Source organism: Pimephales promelas, chromosome 10, assembly GCF_988280905.1.
Source record: "Pimephales promelas chromosome 10, fPimPro1.hap1.1, whole genome shotgun sequence".
Classification (NCBI taxonomy): domain Eukaryota; kingdom Metazoa; phylum Chordata; class Actinopteri; order Cypriniformes; family Leuciscidae; genus Pimephales; species Pimephales promelas.
The window spans coordinates 1,310,276-1,326,106 of NC_142778.1; the positions used below are offsets into that span (position 1 = coordinate 1,310,276).

General features: G+C 38.6%; 1 protein-coding gene across 1 annotated transcript; it reads right to left on the minus strand.

Moving 5' to 3' along the window:
- Positions 1-1,014: 1,014 nt before the first annotated feature.
- On the minus strand, positions 1,015-12,879 carry dusp8b (dual specificity phosphatase 8b). The gene is made up of 5 exons (XM_039647364.2): positions 12,640-12,879; positions 5,521-5,687; positions 4,639-4,798; positions 3,496-3,619; positions 1,015-3,389 (listed from the first exon to the last, which is right to left on the minus strand). The coding sequence occupies exons 1-5, from the start codon at positions 12,704-12,706 to the stop codon at positions 2,411-2,413; spliced, it is 1,497 nt and encodes a 498-aa protein (XP_039503298.2). The 5' UTR covers positions 12,707-12,879; the 3' UTR covers positions 1,015-2,410.
- Between the last annotated feature and the right edge of the window lie 2,952 nt (positions 12,880-15,831).

Genomic DNA, 15,831 nt, shown 5'->3' on the forward strand with positions numbered 1-15,831 from the left:
ATCCATCCATCTATCCATCCATTTATCCATCTATCTATCTATCCATCTATTTATCCATCCATCCATTCATCTATCCATCCATCCATCCATCCATCCATCCATCCATTCATATATCCATCCATCCATCCATCCATCCATCCATCCATCCATCCATCCATCTATCCATCCATTTATCCATCCATCCATCCATCCATCCATCCATCCATCCATCCATCCATCCATCTATCCATCCATTTATCCATCTATCTATCTATCCATCTATTTATCCATCCATCCATCCATCCATCCATCCATTCATCTATCCATCCATTTATCCATCCATCTATCCATCCATTTATCCATCTCTCTATCTATCCATCTATTTATCCATCCATCCATCCATCCATCCATTCATCTATCCATCCATCCATCTATCCATCCATTTATCCATCCATCCATCTATCTATCCATCCATGCATCCATCCATCCATCCATCCATCCATCCATCCATCTATCTATCTATCTATCCATCCATCCATGCATCCATCCATCCATCCATCCACCCATCCATTCATCTATCCATCCATTTATCCATCCATCTATCCATCCATTTATCCATCTCTCTATCTATCCATCTATTTATCCATCCATCCATCCATCCATCCATTCATCTATCCATCCATCCATCTATCCATCCATTTATCCATCCATCCATCTATCTATCCATCCATGCATCCATCCATCCATCCTTCCATCCATCCTTCCATCCATCCATCCATCCATCCATCCATCCATCCATCTATTGTGTGTGTGTGTGTGTGTGTGTGAGAGAGAGAGAGAGAGAGAGAGATTGTGTGTGTGTCTATTTGTGTGAGCAATCTTGCTTACTTTTGGGATAAATTTAAATCAGAGAAAATGTTGATAGCACAAACCAATAAATGTGTGTGTGTTGCAGTTCTTCAATTTTCAATTTCTATAAATTTGCGTTTTTGTGATGTTCAATATTTGCATCAGAGACTCAGACAAAGACCGAAACGTTTTCAAATAATATATTATTGCTCATTGCCAGAATGAAACCAATACAATAAATTAAAGCAACATTGCATGAAACTTTAAATAGACCATTAAAATGAAATATATTCTTTTACACATATATGCAAATTGTCTAGATTTACAGTTTAGTACATAGTGCTGCCGGAAGCAGCTTGTCAGTCTGTAGGTAGCCAGCCGTTCTGAGCATGCTCAGTGCACAGTAGTAGATCTGAGAGAGAATCCCAGTTTAACATACACTTCATATTTTCACTCTTTTATTACATCGTGGATAAAATGCATAATACTGAATAGTGACATTATTGAATGCATCTGCCCCTCTTTACTCAATTTATAGCTAAATAGAACATTGGGCAATGACAAAAAAATAAATGTCATCTTCAAATGAAGGTAAGAAGTCAATGTTAAAGGGATACTTCACTTTTTTTTGGAAATAGGCTCATTTTATAACTCGCCCAGAGTTATAAATGTCGAGTTTTACCGTTTTTGAACCCATTCAGCCAATTTTTTTTATATTTAAAAGAATAACAGTAACCTGACAGTTTCTGGTCTCATTGACTTCCATTGTAGGAAATAAATATACTATGGAAGTCAATGGGACCAGAAACTGTCTGGTTACTGATATTCTTCTAAATATCAGAAAATCGGCTGAATGGATTCAAAAATAGTAAAACTCGACAGTTTAACTCTGGGGGAGTTGTAAAATGAGCCTATTTCCAAAAAAAGTGGAGTATCCCTTTAAGTGCGGCTGCCCTAACTTGCATCAAAACCAACATAAACACACACACACACTCTTTTCATTCTTTCAGGTTTAGTGTCTTTGTATGGTCATGCTAGATGTGTATCCTCCTTCATTTTGAGTGTACTTGAGGATGACATGCCAGGAATCGTCTTTGGTTTGAGTGCATATCATGTAGTCTTTAAGAAAACAAAAAACACTGGTATTCCAACCCGATCTCACGGGAATTCGTACGAATTTTACGAGGTGGCTCATTCGTAACAATTCATACAACCTCACTCGTACAAATTAGTACGATTTATCTAAATCGTGCATATTTTACGAATTGGCCAATTCGTATGAATTCGTACGAATAACCTACCCCTGACCCCGCCCCTAAACCTAACCATTACGTGGGTTTAGACAAATCGTATGAATTCGTACGAGTGAGGTCGTACGAATTAGCCACTTTTTAATCACTCGTACGAATAGGTCGTGAGATAGGGTAGGGTATTCTTTGCTTTTTGCAAAACCAATGCGTATCCGTTCATCCCCAATACATTTCCTCAACTTCAACCCATAGCCTGAAAAAGGCGGCACACATCAGTCCCTCTTAGATGCAAAGCTCTCTTGAACTCTGGAGTTATTAGATCGTCATCTTTGTCATGATACCTCGATGATCTCCACGCTCCCGGAGAAACTGGACTGCTTTCCCAGCTTCCCAAATTCCTCGCTGCTTTGTGTTGTGTTAATCCCCTCTTCAAACTCCATCTGGCAGCTGCGCCGCTTGTACTTCGTGTCCACTTGCGATACACCGCAAACTTTCCCTTCCTCGAGCCAGCTGTTCTGAAAGTCCTGTGTTTCGTCCCTGCGGCGTACGCTTGGCTTTGAGGTGCCAGAACTGTAAGCCGTGAAAGCAGGACCGGTGCCAAAGTGCATTGGGTTCCCAGTAGACGGTGCCAAATTGTTGCCTAAGAACCAAGGGCAGTCACCCGTGGGTGTGATCGGGGTGCTGGCTTGATTCGAGCCTCTGTGCGTGGTCCAATTAGCAGATGAACCCAGCGGCAAGCTGAGGAAAGTAGGCGCCTTCAAGTTGGTCTCGCGAATGGGATCCTGCGATCTTGGCCCGCAGTTTCCCTTCTTCAGATTGAGGGACAGAGTGGTGGTGGATAACCTCTCAAAGCCACCATTTTCCCACCTCTCTCTTTGTTGGATCGTTCTTGTCTTGTTGGCACACTGCGAGTCTGACGGGTGTTGACATACTCCGTTAGTCGACTTTAGGCTGTCGAGTCTGCAGAGTTTGGGGATGTCTTGCTGGTTTTGTCTCTCTGAGTAGACAGACTTGATGTCGAGGGAGAAGGAGCACTTGAGCCGTTTGTTTTGAAGGATTCGTTCGGTGGACAGGTGAAGGGAGCTGAGGTCTTTCTGCAGTGAGGTTGGCGACGGAGTGATCTCTGTAGTTTGAGGATTCCTCTGGTCGCAGGGATCGCTCTCCATCTGTCGGACATCCGCCAACTCTTCAGTGGGTTTCACCGACGACCTTATGGGACTCTTCTTCATCTGCAAGCCTCTCTCGAACTCCAGGAGTTGACCCAAGAAGTTGAAATTTGGAGATATCGATGGCCGACGGTCCTTCACAAACCTACAGGAATGTCAGATGTGAAAAATTCAATTGAATGCCTGAATACAACTAAGTCCTGTTAAGAAACAATGGAAGGGTATCTGAACATCCAACGAGCTTTGGTTACCTGTAGGCATCGTCGGAAGACAGGCCCATAGTTTTCATGATGTAGGCAATGGCAATGGTTGCAGAGCGGGATATGCCAGCCAAGCAGTGGACGATGACTCTGCAGTTTGACACTTTGGCTTTGTCTGTGGATAGAGAGAAACAGCAAACTGGTCAAAAGCAGTTCCACTGTTAAACTGCACACAAAGCATGAGGCAATCTCATTCGCCCACCTCAAATGCTGACATCACTCATACCTCCCTCAAATGCTGATGCACAGATGGCTTGTGTTAACCAAACCTCAGGATCTAACTTGCCTTCTAGAATACTGCATTGTCCATTCAGCAAACTTAACCTGCAGTTCATCGACTGGCCACTAGAGGCTGGCTGCCGAAGAGAGTCAATCCCATAGACCCGCATGTTAAAATGCCCAACTTTACAGCAGATATCGGTCTATATAGATAATTTTGCCCTTCATGACGACTGTGATTGGGGTGCATTTTTTTATAACTCGTCCGTTTAAATTATATTAAGCCTTAAAGTTATGCATAATTAAGGGCGTGGCCACTTGGCCTCGGTCAGACTCTCTGACTTCACTCCGATTGGTTGTTGCTCGCAAAAATCGCTCTTCATTTGCATAAAGTTAAAATTTCTCAACTTTGTCGTGTCGCTGGACACGCCCCACCAGTCGCGACTGCGCGTGTCGCTGGAAGTCGCCCGCTCACCATTAAAAATGGATGGTATCGTGTCGCTTGGTCTAACACAGTCTCATCCCAAGACGTCATATAACTGACGTCTTTTGGACATACGTCAACATTCGCCGTTTTAGTGTACCCTTTAACGTCAGTTATGACGATCCTGGGACGTCATACAACTGATGCTACCTTTAACGTCGGTTAGGTGACGGGGTAGGGTTAGGATCCGATAACGTCATCCAACCGACTTTAAAGGGTACCCTAAAAAGGCGGATGTTGACGTATGTTCAAAAGACGTCCGTTATATGACGTCTTGGGATGAGACTGCGCTGCTTGGTCACGTGTAGTGTGAACGCAGCTTTAGTCTGTTGGCGTCACGTCGCCTCTTTGCCCATTTATCCGTTTATGGCTTCTTCAGAAACACTTCGTATGATGTCACGCACACGACATCCGTACAGTCTGGTTCTTACCAATGAACTCGTTGGTGTCATCCAACCAAGGAAGCAGCTTCTCACAGTAGCTGTCGTTGACGGGAATGCGCATGAAGTGCTTGTCGCTGATGAAGTCAGGTTTGGGACAGGTGTTGCTGGCATTCAAAACATATGTGATACCATTCTGAGTCATCAGTTCCTGTGAAAAGATGGAGGTTTTGCATAAGTTAGTGCTGATAAGTGAACGTTTCCGTGAGCAGATTCCAGTCTGTCATGCATGCTGGATGAGCTCTTGTAAATGAGAGATGTAGACAGATAACACGTCAAGATGGTGAGTTTCGTGTCAACTTGGCAGGGCTAACATTTAAATCAACCCAACATCAATGGAAGTATTTTCTGGAATGCGTTCACTTGCCTGTTATCTAAGCAAGCGATGAGATACGGTACACTTCAATCATTCGAAGGTATGCGCAAACACCCTCCAGGTAAAAGAAAACTATTCCTGGTTATCTGATGATGTCTGCGCACACAAACTGAAAGCAATTCCCGACTGCAAATTTGACATATTTCTCTCTTCCGACCATCTTAATCAATCTCTTTTTAGTAACACGATTTTTTCTTTTGCTATTGCGGCAAATGGGAAGGCAAACATTTTATTTGTTGTGTTTTCTGTTGACCACTATAGAATTAATCCCAACTATGCACAGGTTGTTTTAACACAAATTTGGGTCAAATATGGACGAACCCAACCGTTGGCGTTGGGTTAAAAAAATAATAATTTAAAATGTAACCCAATGGCTGGGTTTGTCATTTCCGACCCAAATTTGGGTTAAAACAACCCAACATGTTTTAGAGTGAGTGACTTACCCTTCTGAAACCCCAAATTAGTCTTTTTTTTTTTGTTTTTTTAGTTCTACCAACCTTATTGAGGACGTCTCTCTGAGAGCCCAGGTACAGGTGTGGCAGGATTCGGGTCGGACCGATGTTGGCCACAGGTAAACAGGGCTGGGACAGGCTGAGAGGTACAATAGTGGCTGGTTTACTCTCACACAGGTCAGGGAAACAAGACGAGAACGCTGCAAAGCCACCTGAAAGGGCAACGAGAAGAAGAGAACTGTTTGAAGACGAATACATTTAGGGCGAACCAAAATAGCAACAACCATAATATGCATTACTCCCCTCATATGCATGTACATTGAGTCTCATTCACAAGTCGAATATCCGTATTTATACGCACAGGATAAGTCCTCATGTTGTTTGTGTGTGGATTTTTTTTCCCAAAATTAATGAATTTGGAATTTTTTAAAGAGGTTGCATAACATGCCCAAATAAGGGCTTTCCATACAATAATGACATATGGTGCAAAAGTCCATTTATATCAGTAATTCAACTTAAAATGTGAAACTAATTTATTACGTAGACTTATTACATGCAAAGTGAGATATTTCAAGCCTTTATTTTGTTATAATTGTGCTCTAACAGATTATGGCTTACAGATATGAAATATGAAAATTTATTTATTTTATAACAAATAAAGGCTTGAAATATCTCACTTTGCATGCAATGAGTCTATATAACATATTAGTTTCACATTTTAAGTTGAATTACTGAAATAAATGAACTTTTGCACGATATTCTAATTGTTTGAGTTTCACCTGTATTTAAGATGAAATATGTGTGTATAAAAATGTGATTTTTGCATACATGTGATTTCAGTTGCTCCAACCAATTTTGAATAAAATTTAGAACAAAAGTTAATAACGATTCATGATTTGTTTGTGAAAATTTTAAGTGAATCAGACCCATTGTTCTCTCTCTCTCTCACACACACACACACACAGAGTTTGCTGTAAACTCAATCACCTACAGTAAGAATGGAATAATAGTACAATGAAGGGGGTTTCCAAACATCCTAACCGACCGATTTACACATGAACCCCAAACACAAACTCCACAGGGGCCAACGAGCCTTTCCGGCGCAGCAGAAATATCCTGTCGTTTCAATTCCTCTGAAGCCACACGGGCATATCCAGAGCACTCGGCGTACAGTAGATGACCCTTCACCAGGATGGTGTATTTTTTACCAATGTTTACGTTTTCACTCCAGCAAACCATTCTGTAACCAACAAATATGGGTCTCCAGCCACTGCTGGGATGCGGGAGCGGAGAAATCCCTCTTGAAAAGGAAATGAGAAAAGCAATGGAGTGGTGAAAGCCGAGACATGCCACTTTACAAGGCAGATTGTGTGTCAGTGTCTGATTCTCTGCTTCCTGAATGATCTCATCTTCCTCACAGTGCGAACGAGGCAGGCCACAGACACCCAACCAGAACTCACACACATTTACTGTGAAAAATTCCAGTTTCTACACTATAATAAGGCTGGGTTTGGATCGAATATTGGCAAACCCAGTAATTGGGTTAACATTTTAAATGACATTTTTTACCCAAAGTTTGAGCTTGTCCATATTTTACCCAACATTGGGTTAAAATAACCCAGCATTTTTTAGATGAATGCGTTAAAGCCGAGGACCCCCGAAAGTTATATTATAGACTTGTTACGATTAATAAACAAGTATAATCTGGTTGTATTTGTACTTACAGTGTATACGGAAATACATAAGGTAACTACATGGGTTAGGTTTAGATGTAGATTCAGGGTTAGTTATTACACTCTAAAAAAATGCTGGGTTGTTTCAACCCAAATTTGGGTCAAATATGGACAAACCCAAATGTTGTGTTAAAAATGCAATAAAAATATACAGTTAAAAAGTGAAAGTTAAAGTTGGGTTAAAATTTTAAATTACTTTTTTAACCCAACATTTGGGTTTGTCCATATTTGACCCAAATTTGGGTTAAAACAGCCCAGCATTGTTTAGAGTGTACCCAGTTATTATAATTCATTACTGTATACACTTTAAAAAATGCTGGGTTGTTTCACACCAAATTTGGGTCAAATATGGACACACCCAAATGTTGGGTTAAAAATGTAAATTACAGTTGAAAGTTGGGTTCAAATTTTAAATGACATTTTTAACGCAAAATTTGAGTTTGTCCATATTTGACCCAACCATTTTGAAACAACCCAGCATTTTTTAGAGTGCTACTTAAGAAAATACTGGGTTAGGTTAAGATGTAGATTCAGGGTTAGTTATAACCCAGTTATTATAATTCATTACAGTGATACACTTTAAAAATGCTAGGTTGTTAAAACACAATTTTGGGTTACATTTTTTAAATTGCATTTTTAATCCAACACTCTAAACAATGCTGGGTTGTTTTAACCCAAATTTGGGTAAAAAATGGACAAACCCAAATGTTGGGTTAAAAATGTAATTTCAAATTTTAACCCAACTTCAACCTTCACTTTTTAACTGTAGATTTTTTAATTTGTCCATATTTAACCCACAATTGGATTAAACAACCCAGCATTTTTTAGAGGACATGTAACAGGGCTGTAAAATTTAAAATTCTAATCTTGAATAGCTCTTCTAAATACACAAACACGCACATGCAAGCCAATGTAATGACCTCCATATTTCGCTAACGAAGACGCTTTTATTTGCTTTAGCTACAGATGACCTCAAATTCACAATGTGACTGTGTAATTCTTCAAATGAACAGAAACATCACTCTGAGGGAGTGTTTGAGTTGAGTCTCTCTCACACACACACACATGCAAATCAAGATGAGAGAACGAGCGAGTTATGAAACAGAGAAACAAAATAGGCAAGGCAAGTTTATTTATATAGCGCAACTTTAAAAAAGGAATCAAAAGAGTAATACTGGTGTATCATATTTATCACAGTTTTACTCTGAGATTTTCCAATGGTGATTACACTGTGTCTGGATATATAATAAATGAATTAAGAGCAGCAAAAGAAGCGAAATGTTTAAGTAGATGAGCTCACAGGCATGACATAAGAGTCTCTAAGTATACCTGTGTGAAGGTTCACCTCTCATTTATGTATTCATCCATCAGTCCGTTCATGCACCCTGCCATCCATCCAGTTCACACACTCACTAACCCAGTTCACTCTCTCATTCACAAAAGATAAAGAGTTCTGGACTTTTCAGCATGACATCATTCAGCAAAGCCATTAGATCTGCTGTGTGAGTCAAACCAAACAGAGCCGTTTAAAAAAAACCCTTTCACATGAGTCACGGATGACATCATGACCCGGCCGGCGTGTCACGGAAAAAAAGTGCCAGAGTTACTCGAGCCATTGACCTCATGATAAGAGTTTAACAAGCTACAAGGAAGTTAAAAAAATAAAAAAATATTCACCCAGGCGAAGGTGAAGAGGATATAAAAGAGCAAGCTGGGTATTCAAATCAGCAAAGTGCTTTGTTTAAAAGAGCGCCTGTTCCTTTAAGGCCGGATCAAGGCCTGCCTGTTTCCAGCTATTAAAAGCAACCGCCAAGCAGGATGACATCATCGCTCAACACGCGGGTGGCCAACAGGCCGTCTCTTCATACACGCACACACACTCTCGCCATAGACGTAATGGTTTTACTAACCCCTAATCCTACTTCACACACACACACACCCTAAACCTACAGTACCAATCACACAACTTTCTGCATTTTTACATTTTCAAAAAAACTCATTCTGAATGATTTATAAGCTTGTTTTGCTCAATACAGGTCCACAGTGACTCAAGTCCCCATGAGTGTGTGTGCATTCAGCCAGGATAGAAAAACATGTACAGAAGTTGTGACTACCCTGTGCTCTGGCTGAACATGCTCTGACATGAGGTCCAACATCCAGGACTGATTATCTGGCTTTATCACACCACAGCCCAGCGGTTTCCAAACTCGCCGCTCACACACACACACACACACACATGTGAGGACAGACACACACTGAATCAGTGCAGACCTGGTTGGATAACATTCCCGAAGCATGATGTCAGCGAGTCCCGAGGCTGTCGGAGCGAACCCATCATGACATACGGCTCGCTGGATCATGGAGTTTACTGTATCACTCGAAACAATGCTGGGTTGTTTCAACCCAAATGTTGGGTTAAAAAAATGTATTTACACATTTTTAAGTTGAAAGTGAAAGTTGAGGTTGGGTTAAAATTTGAAATGACCTTTTTCTTAACCCAACATATGATTTTTTTTTATCCCAAAAATTAGTGATTTATCAACTTCCACTCGAAAAAATGCTGGGTTGTTTCAACCCAAATGTTGGGTCAAATATGGACAAACCCAAATGTTGGGTTAAAAATGCAATTAAAGATTTTTAAGTTGAAAGTGAAAGTTGAAGTTGGGTTAAAATGTGGAAATAGTTTTTTTTTAACCCAACATTTGATTTTTTTTAACCCAACAACAAGTTATTTCTCAAATTACACTCGAAAAAATGGTGGGTTGTTTCAAATATGGACAAACCCAAATGTTGGGTTAAAAATGCAATTAAAGATTTTTAAGTTGAAAGTGAAAGTTGAAGTTGGGTTAAAATGTGAAAATAGCTTTTTTTAAAGCCAACATTTGATTTTTTTTTTTAACCCAAAAATTAGTGATTTATCAACTTACACTCTAAAAAATGCTGGGTTGTTTCAACCCAAATGTTGGGTCAAATATGGACAAACCCAAATGTTGGGTTAAAAATGCAATTAAAGAATTTTAAGTTGAAAGCCAAAGTTGAAGTTGGGTTAAAATGTGGAAATAGCTTTTTTTTTTAACCCAACATTTGATTTTTTAACCCAACAAGTTATTTCTCAACTTACACTCAAAAAAATGCTGGGTTGTTTCAAATATGGACAAACCCAAATGTTGGGTTAAAAATGCAATTAAAGATTTCTAAGTTGAAAGTAAAAGTTGAAGTTGGGTTAAAATGTGAAAATAGCTTTTTTTTTTAACCCAACATTTGATTTTTTTTAACCCAACAACGAGTTATTTCTCAAATTACACTCGAAAAAATGCTAGCTTGTTTCAACCCAAATTTGGGTCAAATATGGACAAACCCAAATGTTGGGTTAAAAATTCAATTAAAGATTTTTAAGTTGAAAGTGAAAGTTGAAGTTGGGTTAAAATGTGAAAATAGTTTTTTTAACCCAACATTTGATTTTTTTAACCCAACAACGAGTTATTTCTCAACTTACACTTGAAAAAATGCTGGCTTGTTTCAACCCAAATTTGGGTCAAATATGGACAAACCCAAATGTTGGGTTAAAAATTCAATTACACATTTTCAAGTTGAAAGTGAAAGTTGAATTTCGGTTAAAATTTGAAATTACCATTTGAGATTAGATTTTTTTTAACCTAAAAACGAGTAATTTATCAACTTACAAATATGTTTTGGTTTTCCTGAACATCTGTTGAAGTGAAGTCCCATTAGCACTTTATATAACGCAGATTGTGTCAAAGTAATAGAGGATTATGAATGAAATTCAGCGGTGAAACAATGGTGTCATTATTCAGCTCAAGTCAGTTCAGTGACCACAAATATTACAGCTTCTGAACTTGTGATTTGGGAAAAGCGGCACTGATCCCCCTCTGGAGATCTCAGTGATATCAGCCTCCCGAAATATCCTCACATGGAGTTTCACTGACGGGAGAACTCAACGCTGGAGTCAAACACGCCACAGCAAACCTCTCCCAAATCCAAACTCAAAAGGGATTCAAACCAAAGCTGTTTGAAATTAAATCACATGTGCATTATCTGCCAGAATATATGTATGTGTGTGTGTGAGTGTGTGAGGGCTAAACAGAGATATGTAGTATTTGGGCCTTGCTTAGCAGGAGCTTACATAAAGCATGCTAAATGTGTTCATGGGGACGTGATACTGCAGCAAGTTCAGGCACGGGGAGATTTATGGCATGACACAACGTCATATTTCAAATCTCGCAGTCGTCAGGTTTCCATATTTCTGCTGTTGATGTCAGCGCGTGATAGATTGAAGGCAATTACAATCTGCTGAAATACTTTTGCAAATCTTCACCTGCAATGTGTTGGCCAACTCGAAGAAACGTGAGAGAGGGAGTTGCAACAAAACACACTTCAGCAAATAACACACAGCTTTTGCTTTTTCAAATACTGACAAATGTTAATATTAACAAAACATCAGTGAGAGACCTAAAAAAGACAAAGTTTGTCTTCTCTTTCATGTAAACAAAATAGTTACATAACTCAAAACTCAAATAATGTCTTATGGTTTTATTTATATTTACAGATTTGATGTAATATTCTAGACATTTATATTTTTTTTATTTACATTTTTAATATATATATATATATATAGCTATTTTTGTCATATATAATGTCTTTATAATTATTTATTTTTTAAATTAATATTATATTATTTATTTATTAAAATAAGTATATATATATATATATATATATATATATATATACTGTAAAAAATGTTACTTAAAAAAGTAACCTGGTTGCCTTAAAATTTTAAGTTCATTGAAATGGAAAAATTGAGTTAATACAATGAAGGAGATTGATTTAATCTACAGAAACTCAAAATATTATGTTATCTGAACTACATAAATGATCAAAGTTAATTTGACAAAAGAAAAAGTGTTGTGATTATAAATCATGAATATATATATATATATATATATATATATATATATATATATTTTTTTTTTTTTTTACAGTGTATATATATTCCTTTGGAAAGTACGTCCTGTTTGCATTCACTTCCAGTTTGCTCAATGAATGGCCATTTAAATGAAGTCAAAAACTGAAACTCATGACGGCATGCAGCTAAAAATCCACTGTCACCCTGAAGAAACTTGTCATCGATGTCCAACATAAGAAGTATGAGGTCACTGATATGCAATAACATGAACCGAACGGGAGACACACTTGCGCGCGCGCGCACACACACACACACACACACACACACACACACACACTGAAAAGCACATGATGCATTCTCATTCACTCCCATAACTACACTAACAGAGTGGAAAAGTACAAATTTAAGGCGGGTGAAACATCAAAAAGCTGCATGCAAAATCTTACTGTATATCTAAATCCCAAGCACACACACTGCCCAAGCACACACACACACTCCTCAGCTCACCTCTCAGATCTCTCCCTTCTTTAATTCGCCTGACGCGCATCTTCAGCCTCATCTCGCTCTCGTGCATGTCTGTCAGTGGAGGAGGATCAGCAGGGCTTGCAGGACACACTCAGACCCTGCAGGAGATCTGCACTATCCGCACGAGCACTGATGTCAGAGGAGCCTTTGTGTTTCAGCGGCCGCGCGCGCGCTCTTTCCTCTCGTGCGCCTTCTCTCTTCTGGCTCTCCGAGCGAGCGCGCGCTCCTGCCCCTCTAATGTTGCGCCTCCTCCCTCTCTCTCTCTCTCTCTCTCTCTCCCCGTGTTCAGTAATAGCTCATGTGTAAGGCATGCAACCACATTCCTGACTCATCAGACAACTATGCGGCCACCGATGGGGCCAGAGCCGCGCAGAGGGAACAGGGAAGTGTGTGTGTGCGTGATTTTCTGTATAAGTGTGTGTGTGTGTGTGTGTGTGTTAGTAGCCTATGTGTTTGTGTGTCTATCAATTGAATCTGTAGTTGCTTTCGACGATCTCTCTGCTTTCTCTAGGCTTTCTCCTCATCATTGTTTATGTAATGGGCACATTATCACTCGCATGATCTGTGTGTCCTGTCACTGGGAAGTCCACACTCGGCTCAACAAAACAACATGTCCTTGAATCAATCAGCGTTAATAATGGCTGACATCATCAATCATTAGCCGTAATCATCCACAGGCTCCTGAAATCCTACAGGGACATGGAATCCATTCTCTAAGATGCATAAAAAGTGCTAAAACTGTTAATCTGCAGCACAAAATACACAAAAACGCCCATTTCCAATTATGAGTAACTAATCCGATCAAATTATGTGATGCATATAGGCAAAGTGCTAACACCTCCTATAAAGCACAAAGATGCAATCACATTGGTGGAAGTTCCAAGGTTGCATGTACTGAAATCATGATGGGATTTAGGCTATTATGCGACCTTTTCTCTATGACAGATGGAAACATACATGCCAGCTTTCACAGGGTTTAGATTTAGCCATAGTAGGCCGTAGTTCAGATATTTAAGTAGCTTTTATAAACATTAGTGGTGTGAAACAAATATTGAGACAAAACAATGACACTGACACATTTTAGGATGTATCAGGGCAAGTTTATTTCAGCTCAAACACGCATTTGAGTCTGAGACTAGCTTAAACCTGGTCTGTGGAACCGGGGACTAAAGTGACATTGACAAAATACATTTTTAATCATATTGATGGTTTAACTTAAAAAAAGTAAGTAACCTGGTTGCCTTAAAATTTTAAGTTGATTGAACTGGAAAATGTGAGTTAATACAATGAAGGAGATTAATTCAACCATCAGAAACTCAAAATGATATGTTATCTGAACTAAATCAATTATTTAAGTTGATTTGACAAAAGAAAAAATGTTGTGATAACTACACTGTAAAAAAATATTGTTGGTTTAACTTAAAAAAGTAACCTTTAAAATTTTAATTTGATTGAACTGGAAAAAGTGAGTTAATACAATGAAGGATTAATTTAACCATCAGAAACTCAAAATAATAAGTTATCTCAACTAAATAAATTATTATAAAGTTGATTTGACAAAAAAAATATGTTGTGATAACAAATCTTGAAAATATGTTTTACAGTGTAATATAGACATGAATCATTCATACTGGGATAGAATGAATATGTCAGTTTCTCTATGACAGATGCATATGTAAACTTACTGTATGTGAAGTACTAAAACATTCATTAGCGGAATATTAGCGAAGTTTCACAGACAAAAAACATCTATTGCCAATCAGTGCCATTAATCATCCATGTTGGTACTCATGACAGGATTGAATCCATTATGTTCATTTCTCTATGGCAGATGCAAATGTAAATAAAACATTTGGTCAAACTCCTCCATTAAAGGTACACTGACTTTGAGTGAACGACTCGAACCTGTTGGGGAAATGTTTCGCACGAATGTAAAATTCCTGATTGTGTGGATTATGGAAAAATGACCAGATTTTGCCCCCTAAAAATTCATCAGACAACAGTAAATTAGACCACAACTTAATTTGCAAACAAATTAAAATAACAGTTCATCAAAGAACAACAATCCTTTCATCATTTACTCACCCTCAATCTGATCACCCCCCCAATTAATGTCAATGGGGTCCAAAGTTGTTTGGACAAAATACATTTCTTATTTTGTGTGACGTATGCAAGAGCGAGTTTCTAAAGGATGACAGAAGAATATAATATAATATAATATAATATAATATAATATAATATAATATAATAGAATAGAATAGAATAGAATAGAGTTTTCCTCGGTCCACATCTCTCTGCAGTGACATTTCTCAAGGTTGCACAGGTTGCCGGATCAGTGAAACTCGAGAAAGCAAATTAGTTCCCGACGGGTTCATGTACCAATTTTAATTGAGGGGCTTTTCGCTGACCGACCTGCACGTTTCACTTCGTCCAAAGTTGTGTATGTATGACTGCAGTGCTGGAAATAGTTGTGTGAGTAAGGTAACTATTTCTGTACGGTGTGTTTCAGTGTCGAGGGAGAACATCTTTAATGCAGGAACAATGACACAGACTGCTGGATGACTGCATATTAACGTAGCCCCTATAGACACACACACGCGCGCGCGCTCACGCACATTCAAACACAATACATGCTGCCCAGCAACAGAGGACAATAACATAAAATTGTCACGTGAATAGTGTTTTCTTCCTTCCAAAAGTGAATGTAGGACCCATAACCAGCACTAGATGGCAGTAGATCAACATCACACGCACACACACACACACACACACACTGTAGTCTTCCTAGCAACTGCATGAGTCCTGGAGAATCTGGATCTGAGTTCGGAATGAGAAACTATATCTTACTATATTTCTCACAGTACATGCTGTAGAGTTCATATTTCTAACATCTATATTATAGTAGAATATGAAACAGAGTTTATAAGCAGAAATACACACTCGGATATCCAGGAGACGCTGATTTATGAAGCGTGTGAACTGTGTGCTGCCATCTTTGCTTCTTTGTGAGCTAATCACATGAGTTATATAACAGCATAATTAACATCCAATTATTAAACATGTATAAATGTAACATTTATAAAATCTCAAATACATTTCCATTCGATATATTATAATGCTGTAATGCCTATTCATATTATATTTTGTATTGAATTGTATTAATTACTTATTTGG

What these genes read in the sequence shown, in the direction of transcription:
- dusp8b (XM_039647364.2), bottom strand. Translation starts at nt 12,706, where the DNA reads ATGCACGAGAGCGAGATGAGGCTGAAGATGCGCGTCAGGCGAATTAAA. An exon ending in TGACACCAACGAGTTCATTG is followed by an intron (nt 3,620 to 4,638) that starts GTAAGAACCAGA and finishes CTCTATCCACAG; the next exon opens with ACAAAGCCAAAGTGTCAAAC. An exon ending in TCTTCCGACGATGCCTACAG is followed by an intron (nt 3,390 to 3,495) that starts GTAACCAAAGCT and finishes ACATTCCTGTAG; the next exon opens with GTTTGTGAAGGACCGTCGGC.